Source organism: Pseudophryne corroboree, chromosome 9 (assembly GCF_028390025.1).
Source record: "Pseudophryne corroboree isolate aPseCor3 chromosome 9, aPseCor3.hap2, whole genome shotgun sequence".
In the NCBI taxonomy this organism is placed as follows: Eukaryota; Metazoa; Chordata; class Amphibia; order Anura; family Myobatrachidae; genus Pseudophryne; species Pseudophryne corroboree.
Window position 1 is genome coordinate 271,734,569 of NC_086452.1, and position 24,658 is coordinate 271,759,226.

Below are 24,658 nucleotides of genomic sequence, written 5' to 3' on the forward strand. Positions count from 1 at the left end.
CGATTGGATCCCTCCCAGCATCCCCCGCTGCCTTTGCATCAGTATGCGCATGTGCAGACGGACTCCCGGGTCATAAACCTGGAAGTCCAGGGACCGGTGGCTATTGCAAAGGACAGCTCTTATCGGGTATGTTAGTACATATGCGATTAGTATCGGCATGGTAAGTGGCTGGATGTACCGCAAGATGTACGGGATGTTTTAGACCAACATACATATTTCTCTGACGTCCTAGTGGATGCTGGGGACTCCGTCAGGACCATGGGGAATAGCGGCTCCGCAGGAGACAGGGCACAAAATTTTAAAGTTTGACCACTAGGTGGTGTGTACTGGCTCCTCCCCCTATGACCCTCCTCCAAGCCTCAGTTAGGTTTTTGTGCCCATCCGAGCAGGGTGCAATCTAGGTGGCTCTCATAAAGAGCTGCTTAGAGTAAAAGTTTTGATAGTTTTATTATTTTCAGTGAGTCCTGCTGGCAACAGGCTCACTGCAACGAGGGACCTAGGGGAGAAGAAGTGAACTCACCTGCGTGCAGGATGGATTTTCTTCTTAGGCTACTGGACACTAGCTCCAGAGGGACGATCACAGGTACAGCCTGGATGGGTCACCGGAGCCGCGCCGCCGACCCCCTTGCAGATGCCGAAGTAAGAAGAGGTCCAGAAACCGGCGGCTGAAGGCTTTTCAGTCTTCATGAGGTAGCGCACAGCACTGCAGCTGTGCGCCATTGCGCTCAGGCACACTTCACACCGGCGGTCACTGAGGGTGCAGGGCGCTGGGGGGGGCGCCCTGGGCAGCAATGTTAATACCTTTCTGGCTAAAAAGAATACATCACATATAGTCCATGAGGCTATATGGATGTATTTCACCCCTGCCAGGTCTCAGAAAAACCGGGAGAAGAGCCCGCCGGAATAGGGGGCGGGGCCTATCTCCTCAGCACACAGCGCCATTTTCCTACACTGCTCCGCTGCTAGGAAGGCTCCCAGGCTCTCCCCTGCACTGCACTACAGAAACAGGGTAAAAAACAGAGAGGGGGGGCATTTTTTGGCGATATTATATATATTTAAGCAGCTATAAGGAAACAACACTTATATAAGGTTGTTCCTATATAATTATAGCGCTTTGGTGTGTGCTGGCAAACTCTCCCTCTGTCTCCCCAAAGGGCTAGTGGGGTCCTGTCTTCTATCAGAGCATTCCCTGTGTGTCTGCTGTGTGTCGGTACGTGTGTGTCGACATGTATGAGGACGATGTTGGTGTGGAGGCGGAGCAATTGCCGGTAATGGTGATGTCACCCCCTAGGGAGTCGACACCGGAATGGATGGCTTTGTTTATGGAATTACGTGATAATGTCAGCACGCTGCAAAAGTCGGTTGACGACATGAGACGACCGGCAAACCAGTTAGTACCTGTACAGGCGTCTCAAACACTGTCAGGGGCTGTAAAACGCCCTTTGCCTCAGTCGGTCGACACAGACCCAGACACGGACACCGAATCTAGTGTCGACGGTGAAGAAACGAACGTATTTTCCAGTAGGGCCACACGTTATATGATCACGGCAATGAAGGAGGCTTTGCATATCTCTGATACTGCAAGTACCACAAAAAGGGGTATTATGTGGGGTCTGAAAAAACTACCTGTAGTTTTTCCTGAATCAGAGGAATTGAATGACGTGTGTGATGAAGCGTGGGTTACCCCTGATAAAAAACTGCTAATTTCAAAGAAGTTATTGGCGTTATACCCTTTCCCGCCAGAGGTTAGGGCGCGCTGGGAAACACCCCCTAGGGTGGACAAGGCGCTCACACGTTTATCCAAACAAGTGGCGTTACCGTCTCCTGATACGGCCGCCCTCAAGGATCCAGCTGATAGGAGGCTGGAAAATACTCTAAAAAGTATATACACACATACTGGTGTTATACTGCGACCAGCAATCGCCTCAGCCTGGATGTGCAGTGCTGGGGTGGCTTGGTCGGATTCCCTGACTGAAAATATTGATACCCTGGATAGGGACAGTATTTTATTGACTATAGAGCAATTAAAGGATGCATTCCTTTATATGCGAGATGCACAGAGGGATATCTGCACTCTGGCATCAAGAGTAAGTGCGATGTCCATATCTGCCAGAAGAAGTCTATGGTCAGGCGATGCGGATTCCAAACGGCATATGGAAGTATTGCCGTATAAAGGGGAGGAATTATTTGGGGTCGGTCTATCGGATTTGGTAGCCACGGCAACAGCCGGGAAGTCCACCTTTTTACCTCAAGTCCCCTCCCAGCAGAAAAAGACGCAGTCTTTTCAGCCGCAGTCCTTTCGTTCCTATAAGAACAAGCGAGCAAAAGGACATTCATATTTGCCCCGAGGCAAAGGAAAGGGTAAGAGACTGCAGCAAGCAGCCCCTTCCCAGGAGCAGAAGTCCTCCCCGGCTTCTGCAAAGGCCTCAGCATGACGCTGGGACCTTACAAGCGGACTCAGGGGCGGTGGGGGGTCGCCTCAAGAATTTCAGCGCACAGTGGGCTCACTCGCAGGTGGACCCCTGGATCCTGCAGGTAGTATCTCAGGGTTACAGGTTGGAATTCGAGAAGTCTCCCCCTCGCCGGTTCCTAAAATCTGCTTTGCCAACGTCTCCCTCAGACAGGGCGACGGTATTGGAAGCCATTCACAAGCTGTATTCTCAGCAGGTGATAATCAAGGTACCCCTTCTACAACAGGGAAAGGGGTATTACTCCACGCTATTTGTGGTACCGAAGCCGGACGGCTCGGTAAGACCTATTCTAAATCTGAAATCTCTGAACCTGTACATACAAAAATTCAAGTTCAAGATGGAGTCACTCAGAGCAGTGATAGCGAATCTGGAAGAAGGGGATTTTATGGTGTCCTTGGACATCAAGGATGCTTACCTTCATGTCCCAATTTGCCCTTCACACCAAGGGTACCTCAGGTTCGTGGTACAAAACTGTCATTATCAGTTTCAGACGCTGCCGTTTGGATTGTCCACGGCACCCAGGGTCTTTACCAAGGTAATGGCCGAAATGATGATCCTTCTTCGAAGAGAAGGCGTATTAATTATCCCTTACTTGGACGATCTCACGATAAGGGCAAGATCCAGAGAACAGCTGGAGGTCGGAGTAGCACTAACTCAAGTAGTGCTCCAACAGCACGGGTGGATTCTGAATTTTCCAAAATCCCAACTGATCCCGACGACACGTCTGCTGTTCCTAGGGATGATTCTGGACACTGTTCAGAAAAAGGTATTTCTTCCGGAGGAGAAAGCCAGGGAGTTATCCGAACTCGTCAGGAACCTCCTAAAACCAGGGACAGTGTCTGTGCATCAATGCACAAGAGTCCTGGGAAAAATGGTGGCTTCTTACGAAGCGATTCCATTCGGCAGATTCCATGCACAAATTTTTCAGTGGTATCTGCTAGACAAATGGTCCGGATCGCATTTGCAGATGCATCAGCGGATAAAATTGTCGACAAGGACAAGGGTCTCTCTGCTATGGTGGTTGCAGAGTGCTCATCTGTTAGAGGGCCGCAGATTCGGCATACAGAACTGGGTCCTAGTGACCACGGATGCCAGCCTGAGAGGCTGGGGAGCGGTCACACAAGGAAGAAACTTCCAGGGCGTGTGGTCAAGCCTGGAAACGTTTCTTCACATAAATATACTGGAACTAAGAGCAATCTACAATGCTCTAAGCCTGGCAAACCCTCTGCTTCAGGGTCAGCCGGTGTTGATCCAGTCGGACAACATCACGGCAGTCGCCCACGTAAACAGACAGGGCGGCACAAGAAGCAGGAGGGCAATGGCAGAGGCTGCAAGGATTCTTCGCTGGGCGGAAAATCATGTGATAGCACTGTCAGCAGTGTTCATCCCGGGAGTGGACAACTGGGAAGCAGACTTCCTCAGCAGACACGATCTTCACCCGGGAGAGTGGGGACTTCATCCAGAAGTCTTCCACATGATTGTAGTCCATTGGGAAAGACCAATGGTGGACATGATGGCGTCCCGCCTCAACAAAAAACTGGACAGGTATTGCGCCAGGTCAAGAGACCCTCAGGCAATAGCTGTGGACGCTCTGGTAACACCATGGGTGTACCAGTCAGTGTATGTGTTTCCTCCTCTGCCTCTCATACCCAAGGTACTGAGAATTATATGGCAAAGGGGAGTAAGAACGATACTAGTGGCTCCGGACTGGCCAAGAAGGACTTGGTACCCGGAACTTCAGGAGATGCTCACGGAAGATCCGTGGCCTCTACCTCTAAGAAGGGATCTGCTTCAGCAGGGACCGTGTCTATTCCAAGACTTACCGCGGCTGCGTTTGACGGCATGGCGGTTGAACGCCGGATCCTAAGGGAAAAAGGCATTCTGGAAGAGGTCATCCCTACCCTGGTCAAAGCCAGGAAGGAGGTGACTGCACAACATTATCACCGCATTTGGAGAAAATATGTTGCATGGTGTGAGGCCAGGAAGGCCCCGACAGAGGAATTTCAACTGGGTCGATTCCTACATTTCCTGCAAACAGGATTATCTATGGGCCTCAAATTAGGGTCCATTAAGGTTCAAATTTCGGCCCTGTCGATTTTCTTCCAGAAAGAATTGGCTTCAGTTCCGTGGGATCTCAATGTAGTTTTGGATTTTCTCAAATCCCATTGGTTTGAGCCACTCAAATCGGTAGATTTGAAATATCTTACATGGAAAGTAACCATGCTACTGGCCCTGGCTTCAGCCAGGAGAGTGTCGGAATTGGCGGCTTTATCGTATAAAAGCCCATATCTGATTTTCCATTCGGACAGGGCAGAATTGAGGACGCGTCCTCATTTTCTGCCTAAGGTGGTATCAGCGTTTCACCTGAACCAGCCTATTGTGGTGCCTGCGGCTACTAGCGATTTGGAGGATTCCAAGTTGCTGGACGTTGTCAGAGCATTGAAAATATATATTTCAAGGACGGCTGGAATCAGAAAATCTGACTCGCTGTTTATACTGTATGCACCCAACAAGCTGGGTGCTCCTGCTTCTAAGCAGACGATTGCTCGTTGGATTTGTAGCACAATTCAACTGGCACATTCTGTGGCAGGCCTGCCACAGCCTAAATCTGTCAATGCCCACTCCACAAGGAAGGTGGGCTCATCTTGGGCGGCTGCCCGAGGGGTCTCGGCATTACAACTCTGCCGAGCAGCTACGTGGTCAGGGGAGAACACGTTTGTAAAATTCTACAAATTTGATACCCTGGCTAAGGAGGACCTGGAGTTCTCTCATTCGGTGCTGCAGAGTCATCCGCACTCTCCCGCCCGTTTGGGAGCTTTGGTATAATCCCCATGGTCCTGACGGAGTCCCCAGCATCCACTAGGACGTCAGAGAAAATAAGAATTTACTCACCGGTAATTCTATTTCTCATAGTCCGTAGTGGATGCTGGGCGCCCATCCCAAGTGCGGATTGTCTGCAATACTTGTACATAGTTATTGTTACAAAAAAATCGGGTTGTTTATTGTTGTGAGCCATCTGTTCAGAGGCTCCTACGTTATCATACTGTTAACTGGGTTCAGATCACAGGTTGTACGGTGTGATTGGTGTGGCTGGTATGAGTCTTACCCGGGATTCAAAATCCTTCCTTATTGTGTACGCTCGTCCGGGCACAGTATCCTAACTGAGGCTTGGAGGAGGGTCATAGGGGGAGGAGCCAGTACACACCACCTAGTGGTCAAACTTTTAAATTTTGTGCCCTGTCTCCTGCGGAGCCGCTATTCCCCATGGTCCTGACGGAGTCCCCAGCATCCACTACGGACTACGAGAAATAGAATTACCGGTGAGTAAATTCTTATTTTTTATGCATTTTTTGTAATCCCAAAATTGATGCGTTTATTTCTCATACGTCCTAGAGAATGCTGGGGATAGACGGGATCCGCAGGAGACATTGGCACTTTAAGACTTTAAAAGGGGTGTGAACTGGTTACTCCCTCTATGCCCCTCCTCCAGACTCCAGTTATAGGAACTGTGCCCAGGGAGACGGACATTTCGAGGAAAAGGATTTATTTAATTTTTAAAACTAAGGTGAGATACATACCAGCTCACACCTCAAACACACCGTACAACATGGCATTTAACAACAACGCATGCAACGGCATGACCAACATCAGCCACAGACTGACTGAACTTAACTCAACAGTTAGATTCTGTGCCCAGTGAGACTGGATGCACACTGAGGAGCTCTCCAGAGTTTCTCAGAAAAAATACTTTTTGTTAGGTTTATTATTTTCAGGGAGACCTGCTGGCAACAGGCTCCCTGCATCGTGGGTCTGAGGGGAGAGAAGCAGACCTACTTCTGTGAGTTTCAGGGCTCTGCTTCTTAGGCTACTGGACACCATTACCTCCAGAGGGTCTGATCGCTAGGTACGCCTAGATGCTCGTTCCCGGAGCTACGCTGTCAACCCCCTTGCAGAGCCAGAAGTCAGAAGCCGGGTGAGTAGAAGAAGATCAGAAGACTTCAGTGACGGCAGAAGATTTCAGTGACTGCTTTTGAGGTACCGCGCTCCCACATACAAAACGGCACTGCAGGGCGCAGGGGGGGGGGGGGTCGCCCTGGGCATAAGACCTCAATAGCAACTGGCACAAGAGTATACAGTGCACTAAATACAGACCCCCGCCAGTATAAATATATAAAAATAAGTGGGACTGAAGCACGCCATTAAGGAGGCGTGGCTTAGCCCTCACAGCTCTGACCAGCGCCATTTTCTCTTCACAGCTGCAGAGATGCTGAGCCTGGCCTCCCACGCTACTGTACAAGTAACAGGGTGCAAAACGGGGGAAGGGGGCACAAGTGATTTGGTGCTATTTTATTGAATTTAAAAGCACTAACAGGTCTGGGCAGTATATTACACGCTTCAGAACCGGGATAGGCGCTGGGTTGTGAGCTGGCAGAACTCCCTCTGTGTTTCTCTAACAGGCTTTGCTGTGGGTCTGTCCCCTATAGTGTGGTTGTGGGTGTCGGTACGCATGTGTCGACATGTCTGAGGCTGAGTGCTCTTCCCAGGAGGAGGCTGGAGTGGAGACAGAAAAGGCTGTGTCGGCACCACCGATGGCTGATTGGGTAAATATGTTGAGTGTTTTGAATGCAAATGTGGCTCGGTTGACTAAGAGATTAGATGAATCTGAGTCTAAGAACCAGACATGGAGGAAATCCATGGAGGATGCATTGTCGCAAGCTCAGACCCCTTCGGGGTCACAGAAACGTGCATTTACCCAGATAGCAGATACAGATACCGACACGGACTCTGATTCCAGTGTCGACTATAGTGATGCCAGATTGAATCCTAAACTGGCTAAGAGCATTCAGTACATGATTGTGGCGATAAAAGACGTATTACATATCACGGAGGACCCTGCTGTTCCTGATACAAGGGTCTGTATGTTTAAAGGAAAGAAACCTGAGGTAACGTTACCTCCCTCTCATGAACTGAACGCCCTTTTTGAAAAGGCTTGGGAAAATCCTGACAAGAAGGTACAGGTTCCCAATAGAATTCCGGTGGCATATCCGTTCCCCTCTGGGGACAGAGAAAAGTTGGTGTCAACCCCCACGGTGGACAAAGCTCTATCGCGTCTGTCCAAAAAGGTAGCGCTTCCGTCTCCTGACACGGCAGCCCTAAAGGATCCTGCGGATTGTAAGCAGGAAAATACACTAAAATACATTTATGTCACTACAGGTTCGCTGCTCAGGCCTGCCGTTGCTTCGGCATGGGTGAGTAGCGCTATTGAAAAGTGGGCAGATAACTTGTCATCTGAGATAGATACCCTGGACCGGGATAGCGTGCTTAAGACTCTGGGTCATATCAGGGACGCTGCAGCATATTTAAAAGAAGCTGCAAGGGATATTGGCCTTTTGGGATCAAGGGCCAATGCCATGGCAGTCTCGGCTAGGAGGGCATTGTGGATTCATCAATGGAATGCTGATGCTGACTCTAAGAAGACTATAGAGTCTCTACCGTTGAACGGTAGTGTCTTGTTTGGTGACGGCCTCACTGACCTGGTATCTACGGCTAACGCGGTTAAGTCATAATTTTTACCTTATGTTCCTGCACAACAAAAGAAAACGCCCCACTATCAGATGCAGTCCTTTCGGCCCAATAAATAGAAAAAAGGACGAGGGTCACAGGGGAAAAAGGTCACAGGCTGTGGCAAGTTCCCAAGAACAGAAGTCCTCTCCGGCTTCTACCAAATCCACCGCATGACGCTGGGGCTCCTCTGCGGGAGTCCGCACCGGTGGGGGCACGTCTCAAACTCTTCAGTCAGGTCTGGGTTCACTCGGCCCTGGATCGTTAGAGTTTCAAGACGTGCCCCCTCGCCGATTTTTCAAATCGGCCTTGCCAGCTTCTCTTCCAGAAAGGGAGGTAGTATGTGCTGCAATACTAAAGCTGTGTCAAAATCAAGTCATTGTTATGGTACCCCCGTCACAACAGGGGGAAGGATTTTATTTTAGCCTGTTCGTGATCCCGAAGCCGGATGGCTCAGTCAGACCGATTCTGAACCTAAAATCCCTCAATTTCTATCTAAAAAAATTCAAATTCAAGATGGAATCTCTCCGAGCAGTGATCTCCAGTCTGGAGGAGGGGGATTTTATGGTGTCGGTCGACATAAAGGATGCCTACTTACACGTCCCCATATATCGTCCACATCAGGCTTACCTGAGGTTTGCTGTTCAGGATTGTCATTACCAATTTCAGACGTTGCCATTTGGTCTGCCCACGGCTCCGAGGATTTTCACCAAGGTTATGGCGGAAATGATGGTTCTCCTGCGCAAGCAGGGTATCACAATTATCCCATACTTGGACGATCTCCTCATAAAGGCGAAATCCAAGGAGCAATTGCTGAAAAACGTTGCGCTCTCACTGACGATTCTGCAACAACATGGTTGGCTCCTAAACTTGCCAAAATCACAGTTGGTTCTGACAACATGGCTGTCGTTCCTGGGTATGATTCTGGATACAGAATTACAGAGAGTGTTTTTTCCAGAGGAAAAAGTTCTGGAAATACAGAACATGGTGAAACAGATTCTGAAACCGGCAAGAGTGTCGATTCTTCAATGCAATCGGTTGCTGGGGAAGATTGTGGCGGCCTACGAGGCCATTCAGTTTGGCAGGTTCCATGCCAGAGTGTTTCAGTGGGACCTGTTGGACAAGTGGTCCGGGTTTCACCTGGACATGCACTGGAAAATAATCCTATCTTCCAGGACCAGATCTCCCTTCTGTGGTGGCTGCACGGTTCTCACCTCCTGGAGGGACGCAGGTTCGAGATTCAGGATTGGATCCTGGTGACCACAGATGCAAGTCTCCAAGGCTGGGGAGCAGTCACACAAGGGAGAAATTTTCAGGGAAAATGGTCAAGCCAGGAAGCTTCTCTGCACATAAACATTCTGGAATTAAGGGCCATTTACAACGGCATTCTGCAAGCGGAACATCTTCTTCGCGGTCTGCCCGTCTTGATTCAGTCAGACAACATAACCACAGTGGCGTACATAAACCGCCAGGGCGGAAAAAAGAGCAGAGCGGCGATGGCGGAGGCCACGAAAGTTCTTTGCTGGGCGGAGAGACATGCAAGTGCTCTGTCAGCAGTCTTCATTCCAGGAGTGGACAACTGGGAAGCAGACTTCCTCAGCATCACGATCTCCATCCAGGAGAGTGGGGTCTTCATCAAGAGGTCTTTGCAGAAGTGACAAGTCGTTGGCGAATTCCTCAAATAGACATGATGGCGTCTCGCCTCAACAAGAAACTTCCAAGATATTGTTCCAGGTCGAGGGACCCTCAAGCAATAGCGGTGGACGCCCTAGTGACACCGTGGGTGTTTCCGTCGGTCTATGTGTTCCCTCCACTTCCACTCATTCCAAAAGTGATAAAGATTATAAGAAGAACAAGGGTTCAGGTGATACTCATTGTTCCAGACTGGCCAAAGAGGGCCTGGTATACAGATCTTCAGGAGTTGCTCATAGAAGATCCCTGGCCTCTTCCTCTACGGGAGGACCTGTTCCAACAAGGGCCGTGCGTGTATCAAGACTTACCACGGCTGCGTTTGACGCCATGGCGGTTGAACGCCAAATCCTAGCCCGAAAGGGTATTCCCAGTGAAGTCATTCCCACACTTCTTCAGGCTAGAAAAGAAGTAACGTCAAAGTATTTGGAGGAAATATGTGTCTTGGTGTGAATCCAAGAAGCCTCCTACGGAGGATTTTTAGCTGGGGCGTTTGCTCCATTTTTTGCAAGCAGGTGTGGATGCGGGCCTAAAGTTGGGCTCCATTAAAGTACAAATTTCGGCCTTATCAATTTTCTTTCAGAAAGAATTGGCCTCCCTTCCAGAAGTTCAGACCTTCGTGAAAGGCGTGCTACACATCCAACCTCCATTTGTGCCCCCTGTGGCACCGTGGGATCTTAATGCGGTATTGCAGTTCCTGCAATTTCATTGGTTTGAACCTTTACGTAAGGTTGAGTTAAAATTCCTTACTTGGAAAGTAGTCATGTTGTTGGCCTTGGCATCCGCAAGGCGGGTATCTGAATTGGCAGCTTTGTCTCACAAAAGCCCCTATTTAATCTTCCATGCTGATAGAGCGGAGTTGAGAACTCGTTAGCAATTTCTGCCAAAAGTGGTTTCATCATTTCACGTAAACCAACCTATTGTGGTGCCAGTGGCTACTGATGCCTTGGCGGAATCGAAGTCTCTCGATGTGGTGAGAGCTTTGAAAATCTATGTCGTCAGAACGGCTCAAATTAGGAAAACAGAGGCTCTGTTTGTCCTGTGGGCTCCCAACAAGATTGGGGCTCCTGATTCCAAGCAGACTATTGCGCGCTGGATCTGTAATACGATTCAGCAGGCTCATTCTATGGCAGGATTGCCATTACCGAAATCGGTGAAAGCCCATTCTACCAGAAAGGTGGGCTCATCCTGGACGGCTGCCCGAGTAGTCTCGGCATTACAGCTTTGCCGATCTGCTACTTGGTCGGGGTCAAACACCTTTGCAAAGTTTTACAAGTTTGATACCCTGGTTGAGGAGGACCTCTTGTTTGGTCAGTCGGTGCTGCAGAGTCATCTGCACTCTCCCGCCCATTCTAGAGCTTTGGTATAAACCCCATGGTTCTTGAAGCATCCCCAGCATCCTCTAGGATGTATGAGAAAATAGGATTTTAATACCTACCGGTAAATCCTTTTCTCTTAGTCCGTAGAGGATGCTGGGCGCCCGTCCCAGTGCTGGCTGTTTCTGCAGTTTGGTTATGGTTATACTCATGTTGAGTTAAGTTCAGTCAGTCTGTGGCTGATGTTGGTCATGCCGTTGCATGCGTTGTTGTTAAATGCCATGTTTTATGGTGTGTTTGAGGTGTGAGCTGGTATGTATCTCACCTTAGTTTTAATAATTAAATAAATCCTTTTCCTCGAAATGTCCGTCTCCCTGGGCATAGTTCCTATAACTGGAGTCTGGAGGAGGGGCATAGAGGGAGTAACCAGTTCACACCCCTTTTAAAGTCTTAAAGTGCCAATGTCTCCTGCGGATCCCCATGGTTCTTGAAGCATCCCCAGTATCCTCTACGGACTAAGAGAAAAGGATTTACCGGTAGGTATTAAAATCCTATTATTTTGTACAAATCTTCACTATTATATTAAAATATTGTGGTTAATAGGCCCTGTAACAATCTATAACCATAACTAATTCATAATCACTGTTGCCAACCACTCGCACATGCTATAAAGTCATACTCTTCACTAATTAAAACTGTTTAAGCATATAAATAAGTTGCTATAACGTAATATAATGTAATGTAATAATAAAAAATATTATTTACAAAAAATGACCCTGAGCCCCTTTTTACCAGTGGTTAGTAACATTTAGTATATATTTGGTTATTGGGTATATCGGCTATTCAATTATTATAATAATATAACTGCAGTATCATATGATAGGCATTAGTTTAGAGCACAGGTTCTCAAACTCGGTCCTCAGGACCCCACACGGTGCATGTTTTGCAGGTCTCTTCACAGAATCACACGTGACATAATTAGCTCCACCTGTGGGCCTTTTAAATGTGTCAGTGAGTAATTAATACACCTGTGCACCTGCTGGGTTACCTGCAAAACATGCACTGTGTGGGGTCCTGAGGACCGAGTTTGAGAACCACTGGTTTAGAGCAATTACTGTATGTCTACAGTGTAACAATTTTATTTTGTTTAGGATCTTACTAACATTGACAAGATTTAACACTAGTCCACACTAGACGATTTTGTAAGCGATATCGCTCATTTTGACCCTCCTGAGCGATATCTTTTACCATATCGCTCCCAGTGTGTATGATGCTGGCGATGGCCGATGCGCACTCCCGGGGGTCATTAAAGACACCATCTGTCGTCTGTACATGCAGCTCACTATAACAATATCGTCAGATGCTGCATGTTCGGGCCGGCCGCGGTATGACATCACTCTGCGATATCGCTAGCGATATTGCACAGTGTGTATGCACACTGTAGGCATTCCATCCCAGGAGGGGAAACACTAGGCGATATCACTCCTGGAACGAATTGCCTAGTGTGTACGGAGTTTTAGATGGAATTACTGTATAAGGCGGAATGTATATTATTCATAACTTTTCTTCTATTACCTACATTAGAACTTGGTAGGCATCAAGACTACCATTATTATATATTTTTGCAACAATTGTGTTATTTACAGAACAGCTAATCCTTAGATCTGCATAGAGACTGATCATTTTAAAGCTTCTTATCACCTATTTTTAAGTCACAATATTAGCAAGTGGAACATAGGAGTTCAAACACCTGAGTGAAAATCTTAGGGGGTAATTCAGATCTGATCAAAGCTGTGCGTTTTCGCACAGCAGGCGATCAGATCCGAACTGCACATGCGTATGCACCACAATGCGCAGGCGCAACAGATAGCTGCAAAAGGGATCGCCGGACAGCAACTGGTTTGTGTGAAGGATCCGATCGCACGGGCATTTGCAAGGAGATTGACTGGAAGAGGTCGTTTGTGGGTGGCAACTGACCTTTTCAAGGAGTTGTCTGGAAAAACGCAGGCATGTGCAAGCGTTTGAAGGGAGGGTGTCTGACGCCAAATCTGGTCCCGAACAGGCTGAAGTGATCGCAGCGGCTGAGTAAGTCCTGGGCTGCGCAGAGACTGCACAAACTCAGTTTGTGCAGCTCTGCTACACATGCGATCGCACACTTGCACAGCAAAAATACACTCCCCCTGTAATGCGGCGACTATCTGATCGCAGGACTGCAAAAATCACTGCACAGCGATCAGATCTGAATTACCCCCTTAGTTTTGACATATCATTTACCAAACAGTCATACCTTATGTATGAAACAATTATATATGTATTAAAGAGGAGATTACTGAAAATACAGTATATCTGTTTTTAAGGCATTTACACAGAACCACTCTATCCACCCTATGTCCATCTGCATGAAATTGGAAGATCAGCGTGCAAAGGGTAAGTTCCTTCTACTGCAATTCTCTGTACTCACTTGTTTGCCAGTCCATATCCTGCTGTAGCAGAAGGAGGTGGTAGCCTTGTCCTGCTTTTGTTACAGATACACCGTACACATGTGTTTATCACGTGTGGAATGAATCACAGATTACTTACTTGACATACCTGATGTCTTCATGAGAGTCCGTTTTTTTTGTTTCTCTATAGAAGAACAAACTTCATACTCAAATAATACTCACCATTTGCCTGGTCTGAATAACCTCCTTGTGATTCTCTATCACCTTACGTAACTCACAATGACATTCTCATCTAGTTTAATTGAACTTGTCTTATGTTACGCTTGTTCTTCTGTAGACTTCCCCCTCCAAAACCCTTGTTACCCACAAATTACACATTATATATGTAGTGAATGTTCACATTTGATAGGGTTTTAAATACTGTAATTGTCCTTTTGCTTTTCAACAAATCATTTGTGATGATAAAAAACCCAGACTTGGGCTCGTGTTTAGGAGGATGCATTTTGAAAAACACAGGAATAAAATTCACCCCGAAAAAAAAAAGACGCATTTCCAATGCTGAGAAGTCCCATGAGTCTGGTATCCATGGACATATGCTTTAAAACACACACAGAAAGGGGTTATTTCAAACAAGAGACTTACCCAGAAGGGGTGAGATATCAGGGTAAGGTGAGCTTCTCACTGACTTATATGCAGATTTTAATGATGAAGTAGGGTGATCTGGACCTATTGCAGCTTCTGAGACTAGAGGAAGTGGGCCTCAGCTGACCAGACTAATATGTAATTGTGTCTCTTTGACAGCACCGCTAAGTAGGGTATCACGCTGAGATATACAGATATATGTATGTATCATTCACACAGCTCCATAGCTGTCCAGAATACACTATTTGTAAATTGTACACATTGGATAATCTGCTAGGAAACTTGCTGTAAATAAAATTAGCTCAATACAGGTTGAGTATCCCTTATCCAAAAAGCTTGGGACCAGACGTATTTTGGATAACGGATTTTTCCGTATTTTGGAATATTTGCATACTATAATGAGATATCATTGCTATGGGAACCAAGTCTAAACACAGAATGCATTTATGATTCCTATACACCTTATACACACAGCCTGAAGGTAATTTTAGCCAATATTTTTAATAACTTTGTGCATTAAACAAAGTGTGTGTACATTCACACAATTAATTTATGTTTCATATACACCTTATACACACAGCCTAAAGGTCATTTAATACAATATTTTTAATAACTTTGTGTATTAAACAAAGTTTGTGTACACTGAGCCATCAGAAAACAAAGGTTTCACTATCTCACTCTCACTCAAATAATTCCGTATTTCGGAATATTCCGTATTTTGGAATATTTGGATATGGGATACTCAACCTGTAAGTCACTTAATTGTTATTATGTAATGAATTTTTAACATTTAAAATATTATGTCATAAAAATTACAATTCTTAGTGATTACTTAAAATCTGTTCTTTCAATGAAGTCTGTCAAAGCACTGAATATGTAAATAATGTTTCCCTTTTAGTATTAAACTCAAATCCTATTAAGAGTATTTAAGTGTATTTATATGTGTTTAAAGGTGAGGAAAATGAACAAACACAACTGCTTAAGAGTGATCTTACTAAAGCCAAAGAAGACCTTAGACTTGTGATGAGAAAAATGAGAGAGTATCAGGTAATTCTATGGGGAGAATCTAATTAGCTGCATTGGGAGATTCAATTAGCGGGGTTTAGCTTCCTTCGTTAAACTACAGTGGTGGAATTTTCCAGGCTTCTTCAGGATTTGCGAGGAAGAGTCTACAAGGTAATGTGCAGGGGAAAGCCCATTGATTCTGGAGTTTACATGGAATCAGTGGGTTTGTTTGCATTGACCCCTGATTTATCATGCAGTGAAAATGCTATTTATTTGAATAGCTTTTGCCTGCGCTGCAGCCAATTAGATTCTACCCTCTACAGTATGTACCATTTGTATAAAGGTGGTCATTCCGAGTTGTTCGCTCGCAAGCTGCTTTTAGCAGCTTTGCACACGCTAAGCCGCCGCCTACTGGGAGTGAATCTTAGCTTATCAAAATTGCGAACGAAAGATTAGCAAAATTGCGAATAGACACTTCTTAGCAGTTTCTGAGTAGCTTCAAACTTACTCGGCATCTGCGATCAGTTCAGTGCTTGTCGTTCCTGGTTTGACGTCATAAACACACCCAGCGTTCGCCCAGACACTCCTCCGTTTCTCCAGCCACTCACGCGTTTTTCCCAGAAACGGTAGCGTTTTTTCACACACACCCATAAAAGGGCCTGTTTCCGCCTAGAAACACCCACTTCCTGTCAATCACACTACGATCACCAGAACGAAGAAAAAACCTCGTAATGCCGTGAGTAAAATACCTAACTACATAGCAAATTTACTTGGCGCAGTCGCAGTGCGAACATTGCGCATGCGCAGTTAGTGGAAAATCGCTGCGATGCAAAGAAAAATACCGAGCGAACAACTCGGAATGACCCCCAAAGTGCTGTAAAGGAATTGTTTTGTTTAAAAAGCTTCACCTGCACACTATACAGTCAACGTTGTTCTCGGTGATAACAGTCCTTAAACTGATATGACAGAAGTCTGCACTAATTCTGAGTTGCATACAAAGTGTCTGTAGTTGCGGGCAGTCGTGTTAGCCTGATTTACTTTTTTATACTAATGCGAGGATCTGTCCAACTAATGTGGGTTATTACGTGCATGTAAGCGAAACCCAGGCCGACCATTGATTTTACATAGCTGGTCACATTAGTATCTGCACTTGCACCGGCACCATGCTAGATGCAATAGATATTTTACAGGCTTTCCTTCCCCATACGCATGATTCACAATCGTGCAGAGTTTTGATACATTCCCATAAGTCAGGGTGGTTATGTGCGATTGCTTTGTCACTGGCCAGTCCACTCCCCAAAATGACCTACAGTATTTCACAGAAAGTTATATCTGGCTAGTTACATCTGACTTAAGATAGGACAGACATACAACTAGATGCATACATTTACATAAAAGCATGCACTGTATGCAAAAACTCACCATTTGAATTGGTTAAGAGAGATCTGTGCGACTCAGAATCAGCCCTATCATATGTATCTTACACTATGTACACCCGTTTATTTGTTTTAAAAATAAGATTTTAAACCTACCGGTAAATCTTTTTCTCCTAGTCCGTAGAGGATGCTGGGGACTCCGAAAGGACCATGGGGAACAGACAGGCACCGCAGGAGACATGGGCACCAAAAAGAACTTTAGATATGGGTGTGCACTGGCTCCTCCCTCTATGCCCCTCCTCCAGACCTCAGTTAGAGAAACTGTGCCCAGAGGAGACGGACAGTACGAGGAAAGGATTTATGTTAATCTAAGGGCAAGACTCATACCAGCACACGCCATCCACACCGTATAACATGGTTATACGAACCAGTCAACAGTATGAAACAAAACAGCATCAGCCCGAGACTGATCAAAACTGTAAGATAACCCTTATGTAAGCAGAACTATATACAAGTCTTGCAGAATTCAGTCCGCACTGGGACGAGCGCCCAGCATCCTCTACGGACTAAGAGAAAAAGATTTACCGGTAGGTTTAAAATCTTATTTTCTCTTACGTCCTAGAGGATGCTGGGGACTCCGTAAAGACCATGGGTATTATACCAAAGCTCCAAAACGGGCGGGAGAGTGCGGATGACTCTACAGCACCGATTGAGCAAACATGAGGTCCTCATCAGCCAGGGTATCAAACTTGTAGAACTTTGCAAAGGTGTTTGAACCCGACCAAGTCGCCGCTCGACAAAGCTGTAATGCCGAGACACCTCGGGCAGCCGCCCAAGAAGAGCCCACCTTCCTAGTGGAATGGGCCTTTACAGAATTTGGTAACGGCAATCCAGCCGTAGAATGAGCCTGCTGAATCGTGCTACAGATCCAGCGAGCAATAGTCTACTTAGAAGCAGGAGCGCCAACCTTGTTGGCTGCATACAGGACACACAGTGCCCCTGTTTTCCTAACCCGAGCCGTTCTGGCCACATAAATTTTCAATGCCCTGACCACATCAAGGGACTCGGAATCCTCCAAGTCCCGCGTAGCCACAGGCACCACAATAGGTTGGTTCATATGAAAAGATGAAACCACCTTAGGCAAAAATTGAGGACGAGTCCGCAACTCCGCTCTATCCACAACCAGATAGGGGCTTTTGTGAGATAAAGCCGCCAATCCTGACACTCGCCTTGCCGATGCCAAGGCCAACAACATGACCACTTTCAAGTGAGATACTTTAATACCACCGTTTTTAGAGGCTCAAACCAGTGAGACTTAACGAACCGCAACACCACGTTAAGGTCCCAGGGTGCCACTGGAGGTACAAAAGGAGGCTGGATATGCAGCACTCCCTTCACAAAAGTCTGTACTTCCGGAAGAGAAGCCAATTCCTTCTGAAAGAAAATGGATAGGGCCGAAATCTGAACCTTAATGGAGCCTAATTTTAGGCCCAAATTCACTCCAGTCTGTAGGAAGTGAAGGAAACGGCCCAGATGGAATTCTTCTGGAGGAGCATTCCTGGACTCACACCAAGATGCATACTTTCGCCATATACGGTGATAGTGTTTTGCTGTCACATCCTTCCTAGCCTTTATCAGAGTAGGAATGACCTCATCCGGAATGCCCTTTTGCGCTAGGATCCGGCGTTCAACCGCCATGCCGTCAAACGCAGCCGCGGTAAGTCTTGGAACAGACAGGGCCCCTGTTGTAACAGGTCCTCTCTGAGAGGAAGAGGCCACGGATCTTCTGTGAGCATTTCCTGCAGATCCGGATGCCAGGCCCTTCAAGGCCAATCTGGAACAATGAGAATTGTCTGTAATCCTCTTCGTCTTATGATTCTCAATATCTTGGAGGTGAGAGGAAGAGGAGGAAACACATAGACCGACTGGAACACCCACGGTGTCACCAGGACGTCCACTGCTACCGCCTGAGGGTCCCTTGACCTGGCGCAATACCTTTGTAGCTTTTTGTTGAGGCGGGACGCCATCATGTCTATCTGGGGCAGTCCCCACTGACTTGCAATCTGTGCGAAGACTTCCTGATGAAGTCCCCACTCTCTTGGATGCAGGTCGTGTCTGCTGAGGAAGTCTGCTTCCCAGTTGTCCACTCCCGGAATGAAGACTGCTGTCAGAGCGCTTACATGATTTTCCGCCCAGCGAAGAATCCTGGTGGCTTCTGCCATTGCCACTCTGCTGTTTGTTCCACCTTGGCGGTTTACATGAGCCACTGCGGTGATGTTGTCTGACTGAACCAGAACCGGTAGGCCGCGAAGCAAAGTCTCCGCTTGACGAAGGCCGTTGTATATGGCCCTTAATTCCAGTACGTTGATGTGAAGACAAGCCTCCTGTCTCGACCAGAGACCTTGGAAGTTTCTTCCCTGTGTGACTGCTCCCCAACCTCGGAGGCTCGCGTCCGTGGTTATCAGAACCCAGTCCTGAATGCCGAACCTGCGACCCTCCAGAAGGTGAGCACTTTGCAGCCACCACAGGAGAGATACCCTGGCCCTGGGGGACAGGTTGATCTTCTGATGAATCTGTAGATGTGACCCGGACCACTTGTCCAGAAGGTCCCACTGAAAAGTCCTTGCATGGAACCTGCTGAATGGAATGGCCTTATAAGATGCCATCATCTTTCCCAGAACTCGAGTGCAGTGATGTACCGACATCCTTTTTGGCTTCAAGAGGTCCCTGACCAAATTCATGAGTTCTTGGGCCTTTTCCATCGGGAGATAAACCCTTTTCTGGTCTGTATCCAGAATCATGCCTAAGAAAGGCAAACGGGTCGTCGGAACCAACTGTGACTTCGGGATATTGAGAATCCAGCCGTGCTGCTGCAACACCTTCAGGGAAAGTGATACACTGTTCAGCATCTGCTCTCTTGATCTCGCTTTTATTAGGAGATCGTCCAAGTACGGTTTAATTGTGACACCCTGCTTGCCCAGGAGCACCATAATTTCCGCCATTACCTTGGTGAAAATCCTTGTGGCTGTGTAAAGCCCAAATGGCAACGTCTGAAATTGGTAATGACAATCCTGTACAGCAAATCTCAGGAATGCCTGATGAGGCGGATAAATGGGGACATGAAGGTATGCATCCTTTATGTCCAGGGACACCATATAATCCCCCCCTTCCAGGCTGGCGATGACCGCTCTGAGCGATTCCATCTTGAACTTGAACCTTTTTAAGTATAGGTTTAAGGATTTTAAATTTAAAATGGGTCTGACCGAACCGTCCGGTTTCGGAACCACAAACAGGGTTCAGTAATACCCCATCCCCTGTTGAAGCAAGGGAACTTTGACCACCACTTGTTGAAGACACAATTTTTGAATTGCATTTAAAACTATCTCCCTCTCTGGGGAAGAAGCTGGTAGGGCCAATTTGAAAAACCGGCGAGGAGGCACCTCTTCGAATTCCCGCTTGTAACCCTGGGAAACAATTTCTATTGCCCAGGAATCCACCTTTGAGTGAACCCAGACGTGGCTGAAAAGTCGAAGACGTGCCCCCACTGGGGCAGACTCCCTCAGTGGAGCCCCAGCGTCATGCGGTGGATTTTGTAGAGGCCGGGGAGGACTTCTGCTCCTGGGAACTAGCTGTAGTTGGCAGCTTTTTCCCCCTGCCCTTACCTCTGGCAAGAAAGGAAGATCCCCGTACTCTCTTGGGTTTATGCGACCGAAAGGACTGCATCTGATAATGTGGCGTTTTCTTAGGCTGTGAGGAAACATAAGGCAAAAAAGTTGATTTTCCTGCAGTAGCTGTGGAAACCAGGTCCGTGAGACCTTCCCCAAACAATTCCTCACCCTTGTAAGGCAAAACCTCCAAATGCCTCTACGAGTCTGCCTCACCCGTCCATTGTCGGGTCCATAGGGCTCGTCTAGCAGAAATCGCCATAGCATTAGCTCTGGAACCCAGTAGGCCAACGTCTCTCTGAGCATCTGTCATATATAGGACAGCATCTTTAATATGACCCAGGGTCAATAAAATGGTTTCCTTATCCAGCGTATCTATATCAGCAGATAAGGTTTCTGTCCACGCTGCTACATACCCAAGCCGACGCTATCGCCGGTCTGACTAATGTACCAGTATGTGTGTAAATTGACTTCAAGGTAGTCTCTTGCCTGCGATCAGCAGGATCTTTGAGGGTTGCGGTATCTTGAGATGGCAGCGCTACCTTTTTGGATAAGCGTGTCAACGCTTTGTCCACCCTTGGGGAGGATTCCCACTGTATCCTGTCCTTAGCCGGGAAAGGATATGCCATAAGAATCCTTTTGAGAATCTGGAGTTTTTTGTCCGGAGATTCCCAAGCCTTTTCAAAAAACTCGTTCAGCTCATGAGAAGGGGGAAAGGTTACCTCAGGTTTCTTTTCCTTATACATGCGCACCCTCATGTCAGGGACAGAGGGGTCCTCTGTGATATGCAACACCTCTTTTATTGCAATAATCATATAATGAATACTTTTAGCCAATTTTGGCTGCAACTTCGCATCATCATAGTCGACACTGGAGACAGAATCCGTGTCGGTATCCGTGTCTACAACCTGGGATAGTGGGCGCTTTTGAGACCCAGAAGGCTCCTGCGACATAGTAAAAGGCCGGTCTAGACTGCATGTACATTCCCTGGACTCTATTTTGTCCAACCTCTTGTGTAATAAATTCACATTTGCATTTAAAACATTCCACATATCCACCCAGTCAGGTGTCAGCGTTGCCGACGGAGACACCACGCTCATTTGCTCCACCTCCTCCCTAGAAGAGCCTTCCGCTTCAGACATGCCGACACACGCGTACCGACACCCCACACACACAGGGAATCTCTAATCTGGAGACAGTTCCCCCACAAGGCCCTTAGGAGAGACAGAGAGAGTATGCCAGCACACACCCAGCGCTAATAACTTTTGGAAACCAAAATTCTCAGATAGCGCTTATATATATATATATATATATATATATATATCTTGATTGCGCCAAATTATGTGCCCCCCCCCCCTTCTTTAAACCCCTCTGTCACCGTGTTCAACAGGGGAGAGTCCGGGGAGCCAGCTTCTCAGCGTGTGCTGTGGAGAAAAATGGCGCTGGTGAGTGCTGAGGATCAAGCTCCGCCCCCTCAGCGGGGGGCTTCGGTCCCGCTCGAATGCATTCAAAAACTGGCGGGGGATACCCATATACAGCCCATAGAGCCAATATATCTAGTTTTACCAGTCCCAAAGGTGTAAATTGCTGCCCAGGGCGCCCCCCCTGCGCCCTGCACCCTTACAGTGCCTGCTGTGTGTGTGTTTTGTGTGGGAACAATGGCGCGCAGCGTTACCTCAGTGAAGATCTGAAGTCTTCTGCCGCCTCTGAAGTCTTCTATCTTCTTATACTCACCCGGCTTCTATCTTCCGGCTCTGTGAGGAGGACGGCGGCGCGGCTCCGGGACGAACAGCTAGGAGAGACCTGCGTTCCGACTCCCTCTGGAGCTAATGGTGTCCAGTAGCCTAAGAAGCAGAGCCTAGCATTTGAGTAGGTCTGCTTCTCTCTCCTCAGTCCCTCGATGCAGGGAGCCTGTTGCCAGCAGGCTCCCTGAAATTAAAAAACCTAACAAAAATTATTTCTTTCAGGAAACTCAGGAGAGCTCCCTGTAATGCACCCAGTCTCCTCTGGGCACCGTATCAAACTGAGGTCTGGAGGAGGGGCATAGAGGGAGGAGCCAGTGCACACCCATATCTAAAGTTCATTTTGGTGCTCATGTCTCCTGCGGAGCACGTCTGTTCCCCATCCTTACGGAGTCCCCAGCATCCTCTAGGACAGGGGTGTCAAACTCAAATTCATCGGGGGCCGCATCAGCAGTTTGGTCCCCATCAAAGGGCCGGTTGTATCTGTAGGTCTATGTGTCCACTCTTTATTATCATAAATTAATGTCACTGCATTCAATTATTACTGTTTTTTGTAATATGTGCCCAGCCATCTGCCCCCTTTTAAAGTGCCCAGCCATGTGCCCCCTTTTATAGTGCCCAGCCATGTGCCCCCTTTTAAAGTGCCCAGCCATGTGCCCCCTTTTATAGTGCCCAGCCATGTGCCCCCTTTTATAGTGCCCAGCCATGTGCCCCCTTTTATAGTGCCCAGCCATCTGCCCCCTTTTATAGTGCCCAGCCATCTGCCCCCTTTTATAGTGCCCAGCCATGTGCCCCCTTTTATAGTGCCCAGCCATGTGCCCCCTTTTATAGTGCCCAGCCATGTGCCCCCTTTTATAATGCCCAGCCATCTGCCCCCTTTTATAGTGCCCAGCCATCTGCCCCCTTTTATAGTGCCCAGCCATCTGCCCCCTTTTATAGTGCCCAGCCATCTGCCCCCTTTTATAGTGCTCAGCCATGTGCCCCCTTTTATAGTGCCCAGCCATCTGCCCCCTTTTATAGTGCCCAGCCATCTGCCCCCTTTTATAGTGCCCAGCCATCTGCCCCCTCCATTTACTTTACTTACCTTTTACTTCTTTCTTTCTTTTACTTCTTTCTTCTTGCTCCTCTCCGCGGCGTCCGCGCGCTCCTCTGATCCCTGGAGATGTCGGGCGGACGTCACGTGATGACGTCACGTCCGACACCCAGGGAGCAGTGCGGGGCAGGAAGAAGTCGGGCCAGGTCCCGGAAGGTAAGTAAATTTTTTTTTTTTTTTTTTAACTTGAGCCATTTTTAAAATGAATTTACTCCGTGCAGGCACGGAGTAAATTCATTGAAAAAAAAAAAGGGGAGGCTGCAAGGCTGGCGGCGGCACCGCGGGCCATCAGACGAGGTCTGGCGGGCCGGATTTGGCCCGCGGGCCTTGTGTTTGACACCCCTGCTCTAGGACGTCAGAGAAATATACAAGTTTGTACTGCGCATGGCCACAATATAAAATAATCATATAGTAACATAGCCACATAGTATCTAAGGTTGAAAAAACTTATTTGTGGTCTACTATGCAATTTTATTTTAGGACTAATTTTGCCTGATGCTGATGTCAGCCCTTGTGTTTTAATAACTATAGTGCATGACTACGCATCATAACCCTAAATATCCTTATCCATTAGGAATTTACTTAGCCCATTCTTAAAGGTTTTGATTGAGTCCGCTGTTACTACTTTCTCAGGCAGGGAATTCCATAAACGTATTGTCCTTACTGTGACAAAACCTTTTTGCCGCCTTGTGCGGAATCTCCTCTACTCTAACCTAAGCTAGTGTCCACGTGTCCTCTGTGCTGATCTTATCAAAAACAGGTCCTGTCCAAGCTCCTCTTTTCCAGTGTAAACATGCCTAGCCTTGCAAGCCTTTCCACGTATTCCAGGGTCTCCATGCCCTTAATTAGTTTGGTCGCCCGCCTCTGAACCTTTTCTACTTCCAGGATATCCTTTTTGTAGTATGGTGCCCAAAATTGTACACAGTATTCGAGATGTGGCCTCACTAGGGATTTATATAATGGGAGTATAAACCTCTCGTCCCATGGATCAATTCCCCGTTTTATGCATGCCAATATCTTCTTAGCCTTCTTTGCTGCAATCCTACTTTGGGTACTGCTGCTTAGTTTGCTATCTATGTGAACACCTAAGTCTTTTTCCAGTACAGAATCCCCTAATATTACCCCATTTAGTATGTAGGTGTTATTTTTGTTTTTGCTACCACAGTGCATTACCTTACACTTGTCTCTATTGAATCTCATTCTCCATTTTGCCTCCCATGTGTCTAGTCATTCTGAAGAGATCCAGCATCCTCTTCCGTGTTTATAACCTTACAAAATTTGGTATTGTCTGCAAAAATTGACAACATGCTCTCTAGACCTACTGTTAGGTTGTTAATGAAAATGTTGAACAATAGTGGTCCAAGTACAGACTCTTGTGGCACACCACTTAGCACTTCAGTCCAATTTGAAAATGATCCATAAACCTCAACGCGCTGCTCCCTATTATCTAACCAATTTCTGACCCAAGTGCATATTATGCTCCCTAGCCCTATTTTTTGTAGCTTATAGATAAGCAGCATGTGGTACTGTGTCGAAAGCTTTGAAAAAGTCTAAAAAGATTATATCCACCTCCTTACCCTGATCAAGATTCGCACTTACCGTTTCACTTACTGTTTCATAAATATATGACTAAGTATTTATGCTTGGAGAGATGGA

The 24,658-nt window shown here is 47.1% G+C and overlaps 1 protein-coding gene across 5 annotated transcripts in view; it reads left to right on the plus strand.

The window, feature by feature from the left end:
• Positions 1-24,658, plus strand: part of PDE4DIP (phosphodiesterase 4D interacting protein) — a 1,081,329-nt gene that overhangs the window by 445,503 nt on the left and 611,168 nt on the right. For all 5 annotated transcript variants that reach the window (XM_063940306.1, XM_063940302.1, XM_063940304.1 and 2 more), the window contains 2 exons: positions 13,396-13,465; positions 15,074-15,168. In XM_063940306.1, coding sequence (XP_063796376.1) covers positions 13,396-13,465; positions 15,074-15,168 — 165 coding nt within the window. The remainder of the gene's footprint in view (positions 1-13,395; positions 13,466-15,073; positions 15,169-24,658) is intronic.